This window comes from Echinops telfairi, unplaced genomic scaffold (assembly GCF_000313985.2).
Source record: "Echinops telfairi isolate 266 unplaced genomic scaffold, ASM31398v2 ScPeMD7_7412;HRSCAF=8450, whole genome shotgun sequence".
Taxonomy (NCBI): Eukaryota; Metazoa; Chordata; class Mammalia; order Afrosoricida; family Tenrecidae; genus Echinops; species Echinops telfairi.
In genome coordinates, this window is record NW_022111312.1 from 10,703,207 (window position 1) to 10,725,151 (window position 21,945).

A 21,945-nucleotide genomic window follows, 5' to 3' on the forward strand; every position below is an offset into this window, starting at 1 on the left:
CCTGAGCCCGCCGGGGCCCGCGCCGGCCAGCGCCTGCCCTATGAGTGTGTCACTGGTGGTCATTCGACTGGAGCTAGCGGAACACTCGCCCACCCCCGCCGGCTTCGGCTTCATCGCCGCCGGTGAGTCCCTCGGTGGCGTCGCCTTCCCTGGCGCGCGCTCCGGGGCCGAGGGCTGGGCCCCCGCCCCGGGCCGCGCCGACGGCTTGCGTCTCAGGAAGGAGCTTGAGAGCCGCTGGCATTCCTGTCACCCGGGCGCCTTTTCCACATGTCACCACCGCGACCCTGCCGGTCCCTCCCAACCCCCCTCCGCCACACGGGCGCCCCAAGTGTACCTGGCGGCCCCTCCCCCGCCGGCCCGGAGTCGAGTTGAGTCATTGTCCCTCTGGCTCCCCTCGGGCCTTTGGAAGGCAGGGTCGGGGTTCCCAGCGACGCGGGCCCCCGCTAACTTGAGTAAATTGTTTGGAAGAATGCCCCTTTAGGCGCTCTGTAGTCATGGTATCATCACAACTAACCTTGGGACCCGTCCCCACAACCCAGCACTGACAACGCCCGGGGGGCGGGGGTGGGGGCTTTTTCTGTCTTCATTTCCTTGGCCACACCCGCGGAGGAGGGCCGGTGGGCTGGTCCTTTGACAAGTTGGACACTGGGGACCCACTGGTGTAATGCTGGGCTCAAGAGGAGAAGGGGAAACGGGTTCCAAAGAGAGAGGGTGACCCACACCCCACCCCACACACACCCCCAGCCACGCAGCCTCCTGGACGAAGAACGCGGCGATGACTCTGGCCTTTGGGTCTTAAGTTATGCCCTACCGGCATAGCCCTTCAGGGCACATTCGGTGAGTGCCTGCGCTGAGGGGCAGTCCTGGGCAGAGCCAGACTGCTTCCTGCGTGATGGCAGCAGCAGGGCAGCTCAGTGAGGGAGCCTGATGGGTGGCACGTCTAAGGAGCGGATGTCGCCTTAAGACGGGGGTGAGTACTGGGGAGGAGAGGAAAGGCAAGGTTTGGAGAACTGACACATTGGGATTTGACCTCCTGGCTTTGGGCTGCGTGCCTCTGAACGTGCGTGTTGCAGACTGAGCACCTTCCGAGGGTCACGCAGGAGCTCCTCGTTCTGAATTGGCATTGGCCACATCTCAGTAGGTCAGGCTTGCGGGGAGGGCAGCCTGGAGGACAGGGAGACCTATCCAAGGTTCCATCGAGGGGAGTTGTGGTCTCTCAAGTGTTAATCAGTCGTGTCTTCTTCAGCTGGGGAAATGTCCAATGAGGAGATCAAAAGGAAGACACTCGCTGCCGCCAAAGCCTGTTTAGAAGGGAAGTCCCCAGGGGAGAAGGCAGCGATCATACACCAGCACCTTGGCCGTCGAGAAATGACAGATATGATCATCGAGACCATGAAGTCCAGCTCAGGTATGCATGTATATCTGTTGTTTGATTTGACCTCTAGCGTCGTTTTTTCAATGTTGTGGATTAGGCGAAGCTTCTTAGAGCAAGTCATATATATATATATATATATATCCTGTTTCCCCGAAAATAAGACAGTGTCTTATATTCATTTTTGCTCCCAAAGATGCGCTAGGTCTTATTTTCAGGGGATATCGTATTTTTCCATGAAGAAGAATATGGTACACATTTATTGTTGAACAACAAAAAAAGGAAATTTATTACCTATATATGGTACGGTAGTAGTTGTCATCACAAACCAGCATAACTAGACAAACAATCCTACAGTATCAAGAATTTCTTTTTACTACCATTATTTCCTACAACAATCTGTGGTACATTTACTTGCACCTCCTGTCTGCTCCGGCTGCGCTGCAGCCAACAGTGAGCTGTGCAGTGGCACCCACCACTACGTTCCAGGGTCCAAAGTTAAGGTAGCTTCCGGGGGCCTTATCAGGGAGGCCTTATTTTTGGGGAATGCCTTATATTTCAGCAAGAGGCAAAACTGTTAAGTAGAACTTATTTTCTGGGGATGTCTTACTTTCAGGGAAACACAGTATATATTTTACATTTCAAAGATTTATACACATTCTGATTCAGCTCCTCCATTGCAGTCCCCCCTGGCTTAGTTTCCTCCTTCTTCCCATGTGCCTTACATAAGGTTGTCAAACCATATTTCAACTGCTTAAAATGAAACATTTTTATAGAAGATCAAAGGTATAAATATGACTTGAACAGTTAAAACTTTGTCAGTAGATCCCCCCTATGATGCAGGCTGGAACTGATCTGGTTTCCAAAATTTTCTTTATTTTTGGTTTGCATTGTTTGGTTTGATTTTTGTTCATATCAGAATGTATCTCATAGGTGTTATGTCAATAGCTGTGTTATGTGCGTTTCTATTTTTTGCTATATGAACAGGATTGATGAACCTATAGGGAAAACAAGTAGCATAAGGGGTTCTGGGGGAGAGGGTTACAGCAGTGGGGTGAAGTGAAAGGGAGACGATGTCAAGGAGTCCATGTAGAAAAATAGTATTTGGTAACTGTGGTAACAATTCTACTTGATGTGATTGAAATATGGAATGATATAAGTATTAAATTCCCACTAGTAAAAATATTTAAAGTTAAAAAAACCTGAAAACATTTTAAACTTAATTTTGTTTGATTTGGGTGAACATTTACTTACAGAGCAAATTGGTTTTTCGTATTACAATTCCTAAACATTTTGATTTCTGACTTTAGTCCACTGAGTGTAACAGCGCTCTTCCTACTCCACCTGGTGTTTATTGCCTCCATTTGTTTTTGTTTACTATCTGAGCTTTATTCTTTGGCAAATACCGCCCTTTGATTTGTATGGTTGATTGTGTAAGGAAGCACACACCTCCTTGGTGTTATTGTTCACCTTGAAGCTTGTCTGTTGTTTGAAAGTTCAACGACAGGGGGTGGGGTGGGTTAAGGGGTGGGAGTTGAAAGGGTAAAGAGGAGGGCAATCATCTCTGGGGTTCCACCAGTCTATCAGACCAATAAGCCTGTGTGTGTGCTTCTTTTAGAATGTCTTTTATTTATGTTTTTAATGTTAACAGGTTTTTTTTTTCTTCTCCTGGTCCCGTACCCAATGTTAACAATTTTATTGACATAATTCACATATACAATTCAACGGTTCAAACATATTAAACAGTTGTCAAAATAACAATAATAATATATAATTTATCAAGGATTCACGAGCATGGGAAGGTGGAGGGAGGGGAAAGAAGAGCTGATGCCAAGGGCTCAAGTAGAAGCAAAATGTTTTGGAAATGATGATGGCAACATAAGTACAAGTGTGCTTAATACAATTGAATCATGGATTGTTATAAAATCTATAAGAGCCCCCCAGTAAAATGATTAATAAATAGAGTTGTACAGTCACAATCCATTTTAGAACATTTTCTTCATTCTTGTACTCATTAGCTCCCCATTTCCCCAACTTCCCATGTCATAATCCTAAGAAACTATTACTCTGATTACTGACTGTAGATTTACCTATCCTAAATTTCATATATAGAAAAACAAAGACATACACACAAAAGAGCACAACAACAATAACAAAATAAGACAAATCTAAAAAAGAAAGCAGAAAATCATAAAAATTGGAGCAAATTTAAAATTGGTCAAAAGGGAGAACAAATGATAAGGTCTTAAATTTTAACCTATCTGCATCTGCATATATCGACTTTCCAGTGCACTCAGTCTGGTAGCAAGATTATTCATATCCCTGGTCAGCGGTCAGAGGGAATTCACCGGAGGCTTAATCTACTTGACACTGAAAATGGATTTGGGGCATTCACTGTCATCCATTACCTTCTGCAAACTGGGTGCTCAGAATTTAAGTTCTAATACCCGTCCTTCCTCTAGTCTTGGATTTTATTATGTAAAATCTTTGGATCATGCAGGCTGATGTGCTCCATGTGTAGATGGCTGATCATTTTAAGGCAAGCCTTTATTTTAAGACAAGACCCTATTCTTAATAACCAGGCACCATCTGATTTCGTGTGTGTGTGTGTGTGTGTGTGTGTGTTTCCACATTCCCCCCCACCCCACTTTATTTGGGGCCTCCTATTGTGATTCAGAGTGGTTGTCACTGGTAAGTAGTAATAGCCAGACACCATCTAGTTCGTTTGGTCTCCAGGTGTTGGAGGCTAGGGTTCATGTGGTCCTTATTTCTTCTAAACAAATCCTAGCCAGCTGGGCTGCCAACTTTACTCTGGGGGAGAGCTACTTAACTACATAGGTCAGTGGCAGATTATGAAGTGATTCTATAAACATGTTGTTCATTTCCCTTCCACCACCTGTTTGCATCCAGGGGAGTGAATGTATATTGCATTTCTAGCATGGCAGTGGTCAGAACTGGTTGGTTTAGTTTTCAGACCTATTAGAACTGAGTGTTCATCTCATTAAGGAATGGGTGATGGAAGACATCTGCTTGTGTTATGGCCCTGCCCCTTGTAAGAGCTGTCCCTAAGTTTCTATGGGTGTTGATGAGATGTTTAGAGGGCAAAGAGATTTCAAGTGGAAATTACCACCCTTCCCCCCCAAAATAAGCTGTTCTGTGTGTATAGTTCTTAATGTGGTACCTGTTAGGTTTTTTGTCAACGTATTCCTTGTGACTTGAAATTTTAACCTGGTTGGAATCCTTTTTTTTTTTTTGCACACTTCCTAACAATTTGTAATCTGCTTATTTTTAATTTGTGAAAGATGAGTTAAAAGCTACATCGGAAGAAGAAAAGTCTTCAGAAGTCTCCCCCAGTGCACAGCGGAGTAGGGATCAAAGTAAAGAATGCATCAGTGCTACTCCTGACTCTCCATCTAAACAGCTTCCGGACCAGATCTCATTCTTCAGTGGGAATCCATCTGTTGAAATAGTCCATGGTATTATGCATCTGTACAAGACCAAGTAAGAAAAAAACATTGACTTCCTTTAGGGTGGCTCTATTTTTTTGCCATGGGGCAGAGAAGAAACCTCTTGCCTTGAGAGGAAGTGGATATATTAAGCTTCAAAAGGGTACTACTTTGATGGGTTTTGTAGGAGGGAATTCTTAGATGCTTTACATTTGGTTATTCTTATAGACTGGGTCAGACATTATAGGAGACAATGGAACTGCCCTTGTGGGTTTCTGAGACGAGTTTTCCTCGGGAATAAAAAGTCTCATCTTTCTTCTGTGGAGCTGCTAGTAGTTTCCAACTGCAGACCTTAAAGTTAGCAGTCCAACGTGTAACCCACTACACCACCAGGGCTCCTTAAAGATACAAAAGAAAATCTATAGATGTGGTTGAAAGGGGTGCCAGCCCCCCCACCACTAATCACTGGTTCGATAGGCACAACTGTATGATTATTATATATAAATCTTATATTAAAGTCATAGCATGAGAGATAGAAGAGAGATAGAAATAATGGAGTCAGACACATTTCATGGTAGCAATGCTCACCTCAGCCCCGCTTGGTGGTCTACGTGGAGAGATGGGGAAGGGAAGGAGGACAAGGGCAAAGGGAACAGGGGAGAGAAGAGAGGGGAGCCGATGAGAGGCCAAGGGAGGGGAGCCCGAGAGAGAAATCTTTATTGCTAACCCAAGCCTGTATATCTTTGGGGGGAGTGCAAGCCCACTAATTACAGGTAAAAACATACATCACAGGAAGGGGTTGCACTATAGGTTATACAGCAATGACAGGGGGACAATCTAGGGATATACACCCAAGGAAGAGAAAGGATTGGGGGTATACATGTGACAAGAAGGGCGGATCTTAGATGCAGGATGACAGCCTAACTTTGGATGTCACTGAGCTGGTTTGACCTGTTCTCTGGATCTCCATAGAAACCATTATACAGTAGGGTATAAACTCCACCTACAGGAACCAAATTGATGACTGCAAGCCTTTAGGGAGAAGTAGCCCGCCTACATGGAAGTAACTTGTACCATTAGCTGCAAGCAGTGTCCTAAGTCTAACATATATTTGGGGGAAAATGATTTGGGAGAAATCCTTCTGTTTCCCACATATAGATGATCCACACTTTCATTGTAGCCTTCTAGTGCCCACCAAATCTTTACCCAAGAACCTGTAAACCTGTCAGGCGATTGGCTACAATTTCATCACCTTTCTACCTTTTTCTGTGATCCCAGCAAAAGCTGCTGGAAGTCATAGGAAAGGAATTGTTTGGCTCGGCCATCTTTGGATAATTGGCAACTAATCTCTTTTTATTTTTACTTTTTAAAATTTTTTTGGGGGGTGGGCAACTAATCTCTTAAAGGTTGTTCTTGCCTGAGCTTATCACCAGGCGCCCATGTGGACAGCACCACATCCTCGAATTGCCATTTTGGATCACAGCTGTTGAAGTGGACAGTTTTTCTCCCCACTCTTTCATTGCAGCCAAACAACCCTGTCTTTAGATGGACCACCTCATAGGTTAGGCATCTTTTTTCTTTAGTTAGAGCAGCTCTCAACCTATGGGTTTCGACCCTTTTGGGGGTCAAATGACCCTTTCACAGGGGTTGACCGATTCATAACAGTAGCAAAATGACAGTGACGAAGTAGCAATGAAAATACTGTTATGGTTGGGGGTCACCACAAAATGAAGAACTGTATGAAAGGGTCGCGGCATTAGGAAGGTTGAGGACCACTGATTTAGCACTTTCTAGATCTTTTGAGGGAACCTCGTAGCTAGAATTGTGTCTTGTGACAGGCAACAAGTCAAAAACTAAATGAGTGCTAGAAACTGTCATTTTTTGTGATAGGTCTTCAAAAAGCCTCCGGAAAAATTCCATTATCTTTTCATTTTATTTTTCCACGAACTTGAATTTCCCCTTAGCTGTATATGTATGTGTGTGTATACACATATGTAACCACAATTTAAAAAAAATTAAGGATGGAAAAGAAACCAGTGAGCATTTTCCTAATACAGTTGTATAACTAACCACCCTTCTTAAAGGATTAAAAACTGCTCTGGGGAAGGGGTATAAGAGTTTACGGTTACAGCAAACTCCATGGCAGCTATGTCGATGAGATTCTGCATTTACTCTTTTAGTCTGTATCTTCAAGTAACTTAACAAACGGTTTCAGTTGGTTTGATATGCTACACATTTTATTTTTTCCCTATTTTCTGAGACATAAAAGCTATCTAATTAATTAGTGCTATCTGCACTAACCACTCCATATGTATTCAAGACAGTCTCGTTATTGTCTTATTAGTAAGATGACCTCCTTAAAAGAAGAAATAAGACGCAGTGCCATGCTGTGTATCCTCACAGTCCCTGCGACAATGACCAGTCATGATCTTATGAAGTTTGTCGCCCCGTTTAATGAAGTGATTGAACAAATGAAAATCATCAGAGACTCTACGCCAAACCAGTATATGGTGCTGATAAAGTTTAGTGCACAGGTAAACATTATAAAGATTCTCTCTGTTATAGAAACTGGGTGATAATAGCTATGTGTGATTTACCACGTTTTGCATTTAAGATTCTGGACTCAGCTGTCTTCTAGGATATTCTAGTTGTAGATGTCCCCCTTAATTCATTCAACGATTGTAAGGGTGGCTCTGGACTGGACCGTGTTTCTTTCTGTTGTACTTGCAAAACTGACTCAACACCTAACAACATTAACAGAGCAATAATTCTTTTTATTTTTTTAGAGCAATAATTCTAATCCTATTCATTCTTTTTTTTTTAATCAATCAGAATTTACTGTACTTAGTAGTAACTATTCACAGTATTTCCAAACTTGCTAAAGTTAATACCATGTCATTTCCCGTTATAACACGATACCTCCGCTTCTTCCACATTGGCACATTTTAGGAATAAAATCTATTCAGTTTTGTTTTGTTGTATCAGAGGGATTGTGTGACATACCATGAAGTATTAAATATGCTTTAGAGTTCTAAAAGCACTCTTAAGTGAGAGACAAGCATTGAAAGAATGTTGGTATTTTCAGCTGTTACTAATGCAGCTGGTGCCTTCTACAGGTACTTGGGAGATGGGAAAATTTTGCCATCCACTCAGTCTCATTTAATACATGAAGCAGCATTTCCCCATGAGCCTCAAGTTACAAAGACTTTAGAAAAATATCCTCTTGGGTTGCATATTTGTTCTTACAAGTATGTATAATTCCATATGAATATAAAAATGATTCCATGTGAATGTAAAAATGTTTTAGGAATATTCCCGGTTGTTAAAGAGCACTCAGCCCACAGGTTTCATTCATCGTGGTTTCTGGAAAATAGCCTGTTGTGTTTTTCTACCTAAATTTCATTAGGTTTTGAGATGCAATTTTGTCAAACATTACTTGTGTCTTACCTCATTTGAAACCACCTTCCTAAATTGATCCCAGATAAATAGTTCCAAATTGCTGGTTGACAGGGATTTGGGTTACCTTCAGGACCATTAGCCATGGCCTCTGCTGGGTAAAAAGGAGCACATGACACAAAGTTACACTTGCCCCTGCCTCTTTCCTTGGTACAGAAATCTTGAGGACTGGATAGAAATCATTCACTGGCTGTGGGGGTAGTGGTAAGGTAGAAACTAAGAGAAGTGGGTGTTGGATTATAGCTGTCTCATTACATAGGCCCCAGAGAGAGGACCTGTGTGTGAAGCTCTGTGTATGCTGTCGTTAACTCGTTAGTCTTTAAAAAGTACTCCATCCTTGAGGGAAACACCTAAACATGAGTATAAGCACCTGTGGACTGAGACTTCCCAACTTGATGTGGGAAACAAGTGCACTTAAAGAACTCTTTTCACTAATGTCAGAGGCCATTCCAGGGCACAGAAGAACCTTACAAATAATGGGCAAGTGGTACCTCAAAACCCTTAAGTTCTGCTAGCACGTGAAACACTGAAGATCACATCTAACCGTTATGAACTGCCTGAGTGGTTAAGTGCTCAGCTGCAAACTACAAGGTCAGTGGTTCAAACCCACCAGCTGCTCCCTGGGAGATAGCTGTAGCAGTCTGCTTCCATAAAGATGGCAGCCTTGGAAGCCCCATTGGGCAACTCTGCTCTGTCCCATAGAGTAGCTATAAATCGGAATTGGCTTTTTGGATCAGGTTTGATTTTTATGGTTTGTTTTTGCTGATGTTTTCATATGCATTATCCCATTGAATCTTCCACAGCTCTGACAGGTAGATACATAGTTTTGTTATCCCTGCTTAACAGGTTAGGTAGTGGACTTCAGAGAGAAAAGAATCATTCGCCCAGGGTCACACAGTTGGAAATAATGGCCAGATGGTACGAGAGCCAGTACTTTTAATCCCTAGGACATAATAAGCTCCTTCCTGTTCTTGATCAGTGGGATGGAGGTGTAGGCAGGTAAGAGGCACTGTTCCTAAGACAATCTGTAACGGCACGCAGTAATCAGCATGGGGGTGTGAGGGGCATATCTGACTTTGTTTACCTTATTCTAATACCAACTGTTCCTTCCACAACACTCTACTTCTTTGCTCAGCTCAGCTAAATCACTACAATGGCCATAGACCTTCCACACAGTACTCATAGTTATGAGGGCTTATGAGGGATGTTCATGGGTTACAACATGTCAGGATTAGTAGATAGGCTAGTCTTTTGGTCCACAGTGACCTTTTGGTCCGACACCTCTCCTCAGCCAGCAGCTGAGTGTCTGTCCACTCCTCAGCCATGTGGTCCCTTGGCCTCCGCCTAGATAGACAAAGAAGCTCTCCCTTTGTTCTGCCTCACGTTCCCATAATCTCAGTGGTGCTCCTCTCTTCTGCCTCATTGTCTCCTTGCCTCAGTGTCTGGTCTCAGCCCAGCTCCTTTGCTCTGTCCCATCATAGTCTCTGTGTCACCGTCTCTGGTGCTTCTGGTCTCGCCCTCTGCTAATTCAGACAGAGCTTCAATGTACTGAGATTTCTCTGTGTGTATGAGATTGCTTCTGCGCACTGGTATGGCTCTGAGGGAGGTGTAATTTTTGTCTTTTAGCAGACCATACCCCCAAAGAAACAAAGGGTGTGACTTGGTTCACACCCTCAACTAAGGTCAGGACTTAATCCTACCTTAATCATTAATCCATCAGTACAGTGGGGACCTCGCTCCAAAATAGGATCATAATCACAAGCATAGAGTTCAGAATTACGATATATCACATGAGGAATTATGGCCAGAAGAGCCATATTAATTGACTGCATCTCATAGCAACACTTCAGTACCATGTTTTCCCATGGAATGAGCTCACTTAAATATCATACAACTCCCATAATGCACCCAGGAAACTAACAACTATGTGGAGGTTGCACAGTTTGGGGGGATAAAAGCATAGCATGTGCATTATTTGTGTAAAGCTAAAAAAAGTCCAATAAACCTCACTGCCATTGAGTTAAGGCTGACTCATAGTCACCCTATAGGACAGGGTAGAAACTGCCCTGTCAGTTTCCGAGACTCCATGTTTCTCCTATAGAGTGGCTGGTAGTTTTGAACTGCTGACCTTGCAGGTTGCAGCCCAATCCATAACCACTACACACGTACTCCTGTGTAAAGTGCAGTCATAGATTTTGTGACCCACGGGCAAAGTCTCATTAATAGATAGAGGAAAACATGTTTAAGACCATATAAGACATTTAAAATTGTGGTTACTTACTGGGCTGCTAACCACCAGGTTACCACCAGCTGTTCAGCAAGAGGAGGCTTTCTTTCTTTTATAAATCATTTTACTGGGGACTCTTACAGCTATTATCACAACCCACACATCCATCCATTGTGTCAAGCACATTTGTACATTGTGCTTTCATAACTCTCAAAACACTTGCTTTCTACTTCAGCCCTTGGTATCAGCTCCTCATTTTTTATCCTCCCTCCCAGCCCCCCATTACTCATGAACTCTTAATAATTTATAAATTATTATTATTTTGTCATGTCTTACATGTCTCACTTTACCCACTTTTCTGTTGTCTGTCCCCCACAGAGGGAGTTATATGTAGATCCTTATAATCGGTTCCCCCTTTCTATCCCACCTTCCCTCCACCCTCCCAGTATCGCCACTCTAACCACTGGTCCTGAAGGGTTCATCTGTCCTGGAATTCTTCTGTTTCCAATTCCTAACTACCAGTGTCCATCCTCTGGTCTAGCCGGATTTGAAAGTAGAATTGGGATCATGATAGTGGGGGGGAGAGGATGAATTTAAGAACTAGAGAAAAGTTGAATGTTTCATCGTTGCAACACTATACCCTGACTATCTCCTCTCCTCTCTGTGACTCTTCTGTAAGGGGATGTCCAGTTGCTTACAGATGGGTTTTGGGTCCCCACTCTGCACTCCCCCTCATTCACAATGATAAGATTTTTTGTTCTTTGATGCCTGATATCTGATTCCATTGACACCTGGTGATCACACAGGCTGGTGTGCTTCCATGTGGGCTTTGTTACTTCTCAGCTAGATGGCCACTTGTTTATCTTCAAGCCTTTAAGACCCCAGACGCTATATCTTTTGATAACCAGGCACCATTAGCTTTCTTCATCACATTTGCTTATGCACCTGCTTTGTCTTCAGCGATAGTGTCGGGAAGGTGAGCATCATGGAATTCCGGTTTCATAGAACAAAGTGTTCTTGCACTGAGGGAGTACTTAAGTGGAGGCATCTGCTACCTTAATACTAAACCTATAAATATATGTACATAGATCTATTTCCCCATCATCATATATAAATGTATTTACATAAGTACATGCTTTTATTTAGACCTCTATAAATGCCCTTTGCTGTCTTGTCCTTTCCTCTATTTCCTTTTACTTTCCTCTTGTCCCAGTACATGCTCAGCCTTCATTTGGGTTTCAGTAATTCCTCTCGGTTACGTTGCCTTTGATCAAGCCCTACCAGGCCTCTTACACCCTCCTCGCCACCGATTTTGGATCACTTGTTGTTCCCTTGTCCCTGGGTTGGTTAACATCACTTCCTTTCTCCCACCTGTCCCTCTCCCATGTCCCCCCCGCCCCCAACCATGGGTCCTATTGTTTTCTCCTCCGGGTTGTTTATCCCCCCGCCTATCTTATCTAGATAGAGCTGCAGCCATAAAACTATTTTCGTTGCTACTTCATAACTAATTTTGCTACTGTTATGAATCATAATGTAAATATCTGGTAATGTAGGATGTATTTTCATTGGTACAAATTGAACATACTTTTAAGTACAGTGATTAGTCACAAAAACTGCGTAATTCTATATTTTGAAATATTTATTTCTAATGACAAATCAAATTTTGTCTTGAAGCATAGTGTAGCATGTTAACGCTGGGTACTCGTATATGAGCGTACCTGCATGTGGGCAGTCTAGAGAGGGATAGAGGAGCGGTGTCTCAGTTCCTAAAACGATGGGACATAAGTGTTTTCCGATGGTCTTAGGCGACCCACAGGTTGAGACCCAGCTGCCTTAAAAAGTTACAATCTCAGAAATATACAGGGGCAGTTCTTCCCTGCCCTGTGGGACCCTTATGAGTCAGCATGAACTTGATGGCAGTGCGTTGGGTTTGTTTTTGTTTTGTAATTTTTTATTTGAGTGAGTTTGTTTTTTATGAAAGTCTAATAACATCACAATGTCCCTGTAAGCAAATGGCTGCTTGTCATAGCAAGCAAGGGATACTGGCGACATTTTCTTATGATGAAGGGATTTTTCTTTGTGCAACTGCATGTTCTGTCCACCTTAGTATTTGACCAAGTACAGGCGGTTCACGCTGACAGATGTCGTTTGAGACTGTGGCAGAGCTTGCAGCATGCTCTCTCCAGTGAGGATAGTGCCCTTGGCTTTGGTATTGCAGGTTGTATCGCTAGTTGCTGTTGGACCCTGGCTTTTAGGGTCTAAGATCTAAGACTCTTGGTATAATACTTTTCATTGTTAAATTAATAATGCGCTCTAGTGAGAATAATAGACTCCTTAGCGCTCAACTGCTGAGCACTGATAGCTGGCAGGCCCTGTAGTAAGTGCTTTTCGTGTGATACCTGCCAGAGTTTTCTCAACCTGGCCTTGAAGTGGGGTGTGGTTTAATAGAATTTTACTTATTTTTTGATAGAATTTTATGATGGAGGAAATGAGCACAGATAAGTTCAGTCACTTGTCCAAAGCTACACAGTGAATTTGTCAGAACTAGGATTCAAGTATAGGCAGCTTGACTCTGAAGCCTGGGCTGCTGACCATATTCTTCTTCCGTTTTTTCATTCCTTATCTCAGAGCATTTTCAGTAGCCTCTAGTCCTTTTTGTATCCTTTCCAATCTTCTAGATTTCTGATGGCCTGCGTGAAGTCTTAGAAACCGATGTGCTTGTACAGTTGTTCTGTGGCTCTTAGGAAACTCGTTCTTTGAGCCCAGGATTTGTAATTGATCAGGACACACCAAATCAGGAAGGGGTTCAGTCCAGTAAAGCCAGTTCCTATGTAAAGCAGAACCATAGCAGAAGGGAACCAATGGTTTTCACTAAAACAACTGGGGGGAAATGTGCTGCAATGCACCGCACCAATGGCAAAAACCATGCAAGGCCTGGGAAAGCAAGGCAATCTTGTCTCATGCTCTGCCCCACGTCGCTCGCTTGCTGTTTGTGGGGACAAAAAATGAGTAGTCACTGTTCAACTCTTTTTAATATATTTATTTATTTATTTTTAACATTTTATTAGGGGCTCATACAACTGTTATCCCAATCCATACACACATCAATTGTGTAAAGCGCATTTGTACATCGTTCCTCAAAACATTTTCTCTCCATTTAAACCCCTGACATTAGGTCCTCATTTTTCCCCTCCCTCCCCGCTCCCACCTCCCGCATGAGCCCTTGATAGTTTATAAATGGGTATTTTTTCATATCTTCCCCTGTCCGACGTCTCCCTTCACCCACTTTTCGGTTGTCTGTCCCCCAGGGAGGAGGTCACACACAGTTCCATGTAATCGGTTCCCTCTTTCCTACCCATTCTCCCTTTACCCTCCCTGTTTTAATATATTTAAACCATTGAATGGTTTGAATTTTATGTCAATAAGACTTTTTAAATGATTTTTTAAAACCATTTTGTCACTTTTTAAAAAGAAAAAAACTTTTATTGGGGGCTCTTACATCTCTTAACACAATCCATACATTCTTCCAGTGTGTCAAGCACATTTGCACATATCCCGCCATCATTTTCAGAGCATTCTCTTCTCACTTGAGCCCCTGATATCCACTCCCCATTTCTTCCCCCACCCTCCCTCACAAACCCTTGATAAGTTATAGATTATTTTTTCCATATCCTACATCATCCTCCATTACCCCTCATCTACTTTTTCATTATTCGTACCCCCCAGAGGGGGTTCCAGGTTGATCCTTGTGATAGGTTCCCTCTTTCTCCCCCCACCCTCCCCTAATCCTCCTGTCTACAGGTCACTTTATTAAAGTGACTCATAACTTAAATACCTGAGCTCATTTTCTCTGGTATGTCTTGAACAGGCTAGGAGACACCTCTCAAAAATAAGTTCTCACTATACTTGGTCATAAGGCGCCCTAGTAGAGTAGTGAATGGTGTGTTGGGCTACTAACTGCAACATTAATAGTTGGAACCCACCAGCCACTCAGAGGGAGAAAGATGAGGCAGTGTGCTTCTGTAAATATTTACAGCCTTGGAAACCCTAGGAAGCAGTTCTGCTCTATCATACGGTCTCTGTGAGTCGGAAGTGACTTGATGGCAGGTGGGTTTTTTTGTTGTTTTCCTTTATTTGGTTACTGTGACAATGAGGGTCATATGTTAGCTTTTATAATTGTCTGTAATTTGTTCCCTATTTATCTTATTCACCACCTACTAGGTGCTCAGTGAATATTTGAACAAATTAAACTGAATTTCCAGTACCAAGAAAGTGGAGGGAATCTCAACTGTTGATAAATGTTCTCATTTTAGAAACATAACCTGTCATTGGAGTGGCTTAACAGGACCCCCCCACCCCACCCCGTGCAAGGACACATGTGTCCGTGTGAGTGGGCTTGACCCCTTCGACCCTCAGCGAGTACTTCCAGGCCTGAAGGGTCTGAGGAGGCACTGCCTGTCCTCAGCGCTTCAGCCACCCCTGCAGGATTCAATTGGAAGCATTTGAAGAAAAACCCACTGCTCTTGAGAAATGTGGGGTGCCGTTTGAAGTTCCTTTTTTTTATATTAGAAAAATGGCTTGTTCAGTAGCTGGTTTTAACAGTTGAATGAAGTTAAAAATACACTGTACTCTATGTACAGGCTGTTTCCTGAGAGACAGGCCCTCCCTGCCCTGCTATACACCCCACTCCCCCGCTCAGTGAAAACTCCCTTCCGAACCAGCCCTCCATCCTCAGCTGCACAGCTCGCTCTGGCAGATTAAGAAAGCACAAATCATCAAGACTCCACATTGGAATTACATCATCTGAGTGGAATCACAAGCTGTGGAGAAACTTCCGGAAGCTGTAAGATTCAGAAGACCCAGGAGGGCAGAAGTATAGGACTATTTTTATCTGATTTGGCTTGGTGTTCTCACTAATAGGGCTTTTCCTTGTGCAGAATCCCCCCATGCAGGCGGATTGGTAGGGCCAAAGCACACAGCTTCCTGTGTTGGGCTGATTCCCAGGTGGGAGCCTTGGTCCCCCTGCTGCCACTAAAATGTGGAGTTTGAAAACTGGAACCATCTCTTTGTTGCTTCCTACGAAGACTAGACTAGATTTAAATTACATATGCTCATAATCACAAAGATGGAGCCCTGGAGATGCTGTGGGTTAAGTGTTGGGCTGCTGACCAGAAAGTTAGCTGTTCAAACCCCCAGCCAGTTACTTCACGCGAGAAGGATAAGTCTGCTGCTTCTGTAAAAGACTTAAGGCCTCAGAGACTCTTTGGGGCAGCTCTTCCCTGGGTATATTCCCAAATTACAGACACCTTTACCTAATAATGGCCTTCGCCCCTTGTCCCATTTTCTTCCATCAGGCTCACCTGGACCTCTTCACTTGGGTTGAGTTTTGCCATGAGTCTCAGACACAGGGTTGTTGTATAAAACCTCTTAGTGGAGGCCTTTCTGTATTATTGTCATGATGGAGTTGGCATTTCATGCCATTCCAGTTCCACTGGCCCTTAATGTTTTTTCTGAAAATGATGTTGACATTTTGTAAAAGACTGTCCTTTTTTTCCCCCCCTCCAATAGTTTATTTTGGTAAAAGAATCTTTCTTTCTTACATGGTTCCTCCCCCTCTCCACTATCATGATCTCAATTCTACCTTACAAATCTGGCTAGGCCAGAGGATGTACACTGGTACAGATAGGAACTGGAAACATAGGGAATCCAGGACAGATAATCCCTTCAGGACCAGTGGTGAGAGTGGCGATACCTGGAGGGTGGAGGGAAGGTGGGGTAGAAATGGGGAACCGATTACAAAGATCTACATATAACCTCCTCCCTGGGGGATGGACAACAGAAAAGTGGGCGAAGAGAGACCTCGGACAGTGTAAGATATTACAAAATAATAATAACTTATAACTTATCAAGAGTTCATGAGGGAGGGGTGCGGGGAAGGAGGGGGAAAATGAGGAGCTGACATCAAGGGCTCAAGTAGAAAGCAAATGTTTTGAGAATGGTGATGGCAGCCAATGTACAAATATGCTTGACACAATGGATGTATATATAGATTGTGATAAGAGTTGCACGAGCCCCTAATAAAATGATTTAATTTAAAAAAAAAATCTTTCTCCAGCCATCGTCAGTCAGGATTTGGTTCCAAGTTTTGCAGGAATGAGTCTTCGCTGTTCAGCTGCTGTGGAAGTGCTGACTAAAGACTTACTAAGCTGGTACTAAGGAAAGGTTGGCTGCTGGTGGTTGAATATAGAATTGTACTCACCGTCCGCTTGCTGCACTTCAGCACCGCTGGCCAGTTCTCATGAAATCTTTTTTAGAGATGGTGGCTATGGACTTGCAATGTCCAGTCAGCCCATGAACCAGCATTGGTACCTACTCCTTTTGGCATTTGCTTTCTGCCCTTCATAAAAACTTTTAAAGCTGATGAGAATGACTGAAGCTGCGCACCTTGAATATAAAGCAAGTTAATTTTGAGGTTCATAACTAACGAGTTTTCTTTTCCTATCGGTATCCGTAGGCTGATGCAGACAGCTTTTACATGGCATGCAATGGCCGACAGTTTAACTCAATAGAAGATGATGTTTGCCAACTGGTCTACGTGGAAAGGGCTGAAGTTCTGAAATCAGAAGACGTAAGTATGAGAGGTTTTTATATTTGATGTAAACATTGTCTGTGGAAATGTCCCAAAGAGGCCAACCCATAGTAACAGAAAGTAGGTTAGTGGCTACCTAGGCATCAGGTTAACCTATGGGATTTCTTTTCAGGGCAGTGGAAATGTACCACAATTAATTGGTTGTGATGGTCGCACAACCTGGTGAATATGTAAAAATGGAAACACTGAAAGGAAAAAAAAAAATCAAAACACTGAGTGGTTACATGCTTTTTTTTTTATTTTATCATTTTATTAGGGGCTCATACAACTCATCACAATCCATCCATACATCAATTGTGTAAAGCGCATTTGTGCAGTCATTGCCCTCATCATTCTCAAAACATTTGCTCTCCACTAAAGCCCCCGGCATCAGCTCCTCAGTTACATGCTTTTAAATGGTGAATCTTATTGCCAAAAAGTGTTTAATAAAGGAAAAATTTAGTATCTGTGTTGTTGAAATAGAGGAGGGAGCTGTTCCAGATCAGTGAGACGTCACCTAGAACCAAAACTGAGTTTGTGGGTTGGTTTTAAATGTCACCCCTCAGTCCCCTTCCCTGTTCTCGATGATGGGATCTGCGCTGGCAGCAGCTGTGACAGTGCTGAGGCAGCTGCCTTCCGTGGGAACTTGCCCACAGTATGTGGCGGTCGAGTCATTCAGTGGTGGCACAGGTTCAGCTGTTCGAGATTTACATTTTCTTTCTGAAACCAACTTGATGGAAGTTAGCCCTGATTCCATTGCTCCATCATCACAGGGTGCCACTGAGTGGATTCTGATACACAGCAGCCCATGTAGCAGAGAAGATCCACTCTGTAGAGTTTCCTAGGCTGGGATCTCTATGGAAGCAGATCGCCAGGTCTCTCTCTCGTGGAGTCACTGGGTGGATTCAAACCTGGGTCTCAGCCAAGTACTTATTTGTTGCATTTGGCAGGCCTCCTTGTTTGCCCTTAAACATGGTGAAGTAAAGCTTGACAATCAATATGGGCTCCCTCATGCCTGGCACTGTGCTAGGCCTCCATTGTAGAGACGCTTCTCTAAGTGAACTTAGGTTCTTGAGAGAATGCCTTGGGAATGTCTAACCCTGAGGGACTGGACAAGGAGTCCTGGTAACATAGTGGTTATGAGTTGGGCTGGTTACCACAAGGTCAGCAGTTTGAAATACCAGTCAGTCCACAGGAGCAAAGCACGGCTTTCTATTTTTGTGAAGAGCAACAGTCTCAAAAACCCACCGGGGCAGTTCTCCCCTGGACTGCAGGGTCCCTACAAATCAGAATTGGCTCGATGTCAGTGAGTGAGTAAGAGGAACTAGACAGTGTGGGTTCCTCAGCCACACTTCCCCAGCTTTGCGGAGTGCTTCCTGCTCCCCTGCTGACTGTCAGGTCTCAGGTGGAATGTGGCTTTCTCGGGGTGTCTTTCCTGACCACCTGAACCAGAGTGCCCCTCGACTTCACACTCTTTGGTGGCTTCCTGCACAGCATTCACACCTGATGGTGGTCTGATTTTTATATTTTTTTCACCTCCACTGAAGGCCGTAGGAAGACAGGGACTGGCTCTGGTGTTTGGGCTGAAGCTGGTCATAATCACCATTGTGGCTTACCTGTAAGATGCGAGGCACATAGCAGGGACTCAGTGCTGTATCTCCAGTGAGGCAGTGTGAAGTTATCATTTACTCAGGAAAAGCCCTCTGGAAACCTCCTCTCCGGCTGCTCTTATTCCTATGTGTTCCCTTACAGTTGTGGATGCCAAGCGTGGTCTGTGCACAGGCTACCGGCATTCTCTCTTCCCAAGGTGCCACCTCCACAAGGGCAGGGTCGGGTCTGTTTTGTTCACTATCTCCCAGGGCCAGGCAGCTGAGAGGTGCACAGTCGGGATTTGGTGAGTGAGTGTTGAATGAGCTCTTCATCAGTTTAAATGATGAAGAGCAGGTCATATGTAGAAAGCACCATGCCGGGAGTCAGCACGCTCTGGTTGGAAAGCAAGAGTCAGAGTAGGGACTGTCAGTGTCTGCTGACACACGTGTGCCGTGTGTCCCTGCAGGGTGCCAGCCTCCCCGTGATGGACCTGACGGAGCTGCCCAAGTGCACAGTGTGCCTGGAGCGCATGGACGAGTCGGTGAACGGCATCCTCACCACGTTGTGTAACCACAGCTTCCACAGCCAGTGTCTACAGCGCTGGGACGACACTACGTGAGTGCAGAGGCTCTGCCGAGCCTGCCATGCCCTTCCCTGGGAGTCGGACTAACCGCCCCAAACTGGAAGCCTACAGCTGTCCTGTGTGCAGATCCAGAGCCACTGGTCTGTCCTCAGTCAAGTGCTGAGCCTGTGGGCGCCTCCTCCCTTTTCCTCGGTTCAGTGCCTGCATCTTTGCACCAGGGCCTGTAGTGTGCTGACTCGGAGCCCTTGAGTTTTCCAGAGCAGTACAGGTGTTTCTTTCCTCCCAAGAGCCAGAGAATAGAAAACAGAGAAGTTAGCATACCCATTGTGCACAAACCCATTCTCTCTCTCAGATCTCGTTAATCACCTGTGCCTGCTGTCTGCCTTTACCTGGGTTTCTTACCAGCTGACCACAGGGAAAGGAGCCCTGGGCATGCAGTAGGTGCAGTATTGGACTACTAATTGCAAGGTTGGTAATTTAAACCCACCAGCCACTCCTCAGGGAAAGGTGCAGCAGTCTGCTTCTGTAGGACATATAGATTGGAAACCTATGGAGCAGCTCAGCTCAGCTCGGCCCTGCCCTGCCCTGCCTTGCAGACTCACTCTGAGTCAGAACTGACCCAACAGCAGTGGTGTGGTGTCTTTGGTTTGGACGCAGCAACCTAACACAGTAGCTTGTCCAGGCTGTTGAAAGCACAGTGGCCAGGAGCAGAAGTGCTAAAACATCTTAAGAGGCATCACGTCGATGGTACCTGCCTCCCAATTTGACAGAGCCCTTATTTAATAGGGAGGCATTGCTGTATAAAGATAGCTCAGATCTCACCTGTGCCTTTTTCTGCACCCTAAGACTTTGCTAGAAAGGTGGCTCAGACACTGGCCTCCCATCAATCCCATGACAAGGGGTACGGTTGCAGCCCTGACAGGCCTTAGGAAGGAATGGCTGTGACTGGAGGGTGAGCCAGGTCTTCTGAGATCTGAGCTGAGGAAGAAGAGTTTTCCAGATGAAGACTGGGACTCGGGAGGAGGTGCTAAGCAGGTGTGTGTGTGTCTGTGTGTGTATGTGTACATGTGTGTACACACCTGGGGAGGGATAAGAAAATTCCAAAGCCCAAAAGTACTGAGGAATGGAAGTTCACAGGAATCTGCTCTCCACTCAGAAGTGGGCCACTGGCTGAGCGGAGAATGCCAGCCCCTAGAGCAGGGTCTGGCCTGTTCACTTGTTTACTCCTGGGCCCCTTGCAGCTGGCATGAGCCTTGGTGCGTAGTGGGAGCAACGTAAGTATCGCTGAGAAAATGCATAAACCTTGGGTGTTGTGGAGTGTGCTTCTAGAATCAGGCAAGATTCTTGCCTTGGTTCCACAGTGTCCTCGGCCAGTTTGTTTTGGAGTTCTACAGAAAATCGTCCAGGTTTAAAATCACCTTGAACAAAGCCACACTGGACTGTGTGGACGGTGTAAAGTGCTTGTCTGTATCTTGTGTCCAACCCCTACGCCATTCTCTTTGCCGGCCTCACCAGTGTTACCTTCAGTAGAGGTGAACTCATAGAACCAGAGCATTTTGAACTTGGACGTTTCCTCAGAGAACATCTTATCGCCCCTCAGTTTATAGAGAAGGAAACGAAGGCCCAGAGGTGAGCATTAACGTGCCTAAAGTGTCCTGACCGGAGAGGTCAAGTCACTGGGCGTTGGAACGACTTGATGACAGAGCGTTTCTGTGCGTGACATAGGGTCTGAGACATAGCCTTCACCCTCAGAAGCACCCAGCTCATTTAGCAGTGGGTTTTGTGTGGATGGTGCAGTGGGTGGTGCTGAGAGGGAGACTCAAACACAGATCCTCCTCAGAGTGAGCACACCCATAATAAGTTCATGTGACTCAAGGTAGAGGCTGGAGGAGGTAGAGATGGGGGCTGCTAGGCTGTGATTGGTACTGGGTCACAAAGGGTGGTTTCTTCTCATCTATAGAAATGTTGCGTGGTAAAACTCCACTCTGCCAAAGGCGTCAATGTTAGAAGACCCAGAAAACCAATATGGTCCCATTGAGCTCAAGGCTCTCACATGTCAATATTGTAGAAAAAAGACAAACAATCTAAAGATCTATCAACAGGATTAAGGTAAATAAAAATGGAATTGCAAGAAAAAAGAAATGTTGGGGTAGAACATTCTGAGAGGGCTCCCCAAAAATTTCATTGCAAAAATTAAAATAAAAAACGTATTCTTAAAGGGGAAGGCAGGAAGAATTTAATAAACATTTTAATGGGAAATAGATGCTATGTAGTAAAGCCAGGATTATATTATGCAAATAAGTTAATCCGTAATTTTATCCCTTCTTTCTTTTTCTCAGACTCAGATTTATCTTTCAGAAAGAGCCTTCTAGCACTGTGTGGAGAATTAGACTTTGGATTCAGTTGGTTCTTATCCAGACACAGAGAAGAGGAGGCACGCAGTGACAGGATGGCTTAGAGCTAGTTCCCGCCTGTGACAAGGCTCATTGCCACTTGTTAGCTACTGTTTTTTAAATCATTCCTGTGAGCTTATGGTCTGTCTTCTGATACTAAAAAGTGAGCTGGGTGGGACCTGTAGCCTCTTCATTGAAACCAGGATAGAGCCTCCTGCTCTGTGACAAGACCCCAGTGTTCTTCCTGCGG

General features: G+C 44.5%; 1 protein-coding gene across 1 annotated transcript in view; it reads left to right on the forward strand.

The window, feature by feature from the left end:
* Positions 1–6: 6 nt before the first annotated feature.
* Positions 7–21,945, forward strand: part of LOC101663005 (BRCA1 associated protein) — a 34,538-nt gene continuing 12,599 nt past the window's right edge. Inside the window, exons 1-6 of the mRNA XM_004709575.2 lie at positions 7–122; positions 1,247–1,408; positions 4,675–4,873; positions 7,163–7,352; positions 17,016–17,129; positions 19,186–19,334. Coding sequence (XP_004709632.1) covers positions 41–122; positions 1,247–1,408; positions 4,675–4,873; positions 7,163–7,352; positions 17,016–17,129; positions 19,186–19,334 — 896 coding nt within the window. The 5' untranslated portion in view covers positions 7–40. The remainder of the gene's footprint in view (positions 123–1,246; positions 1,409–4,674; positions 4,874–7,162; positions 7,353–17,015; positions 17,130–19,185; positions 19,335–21,945) is intronic.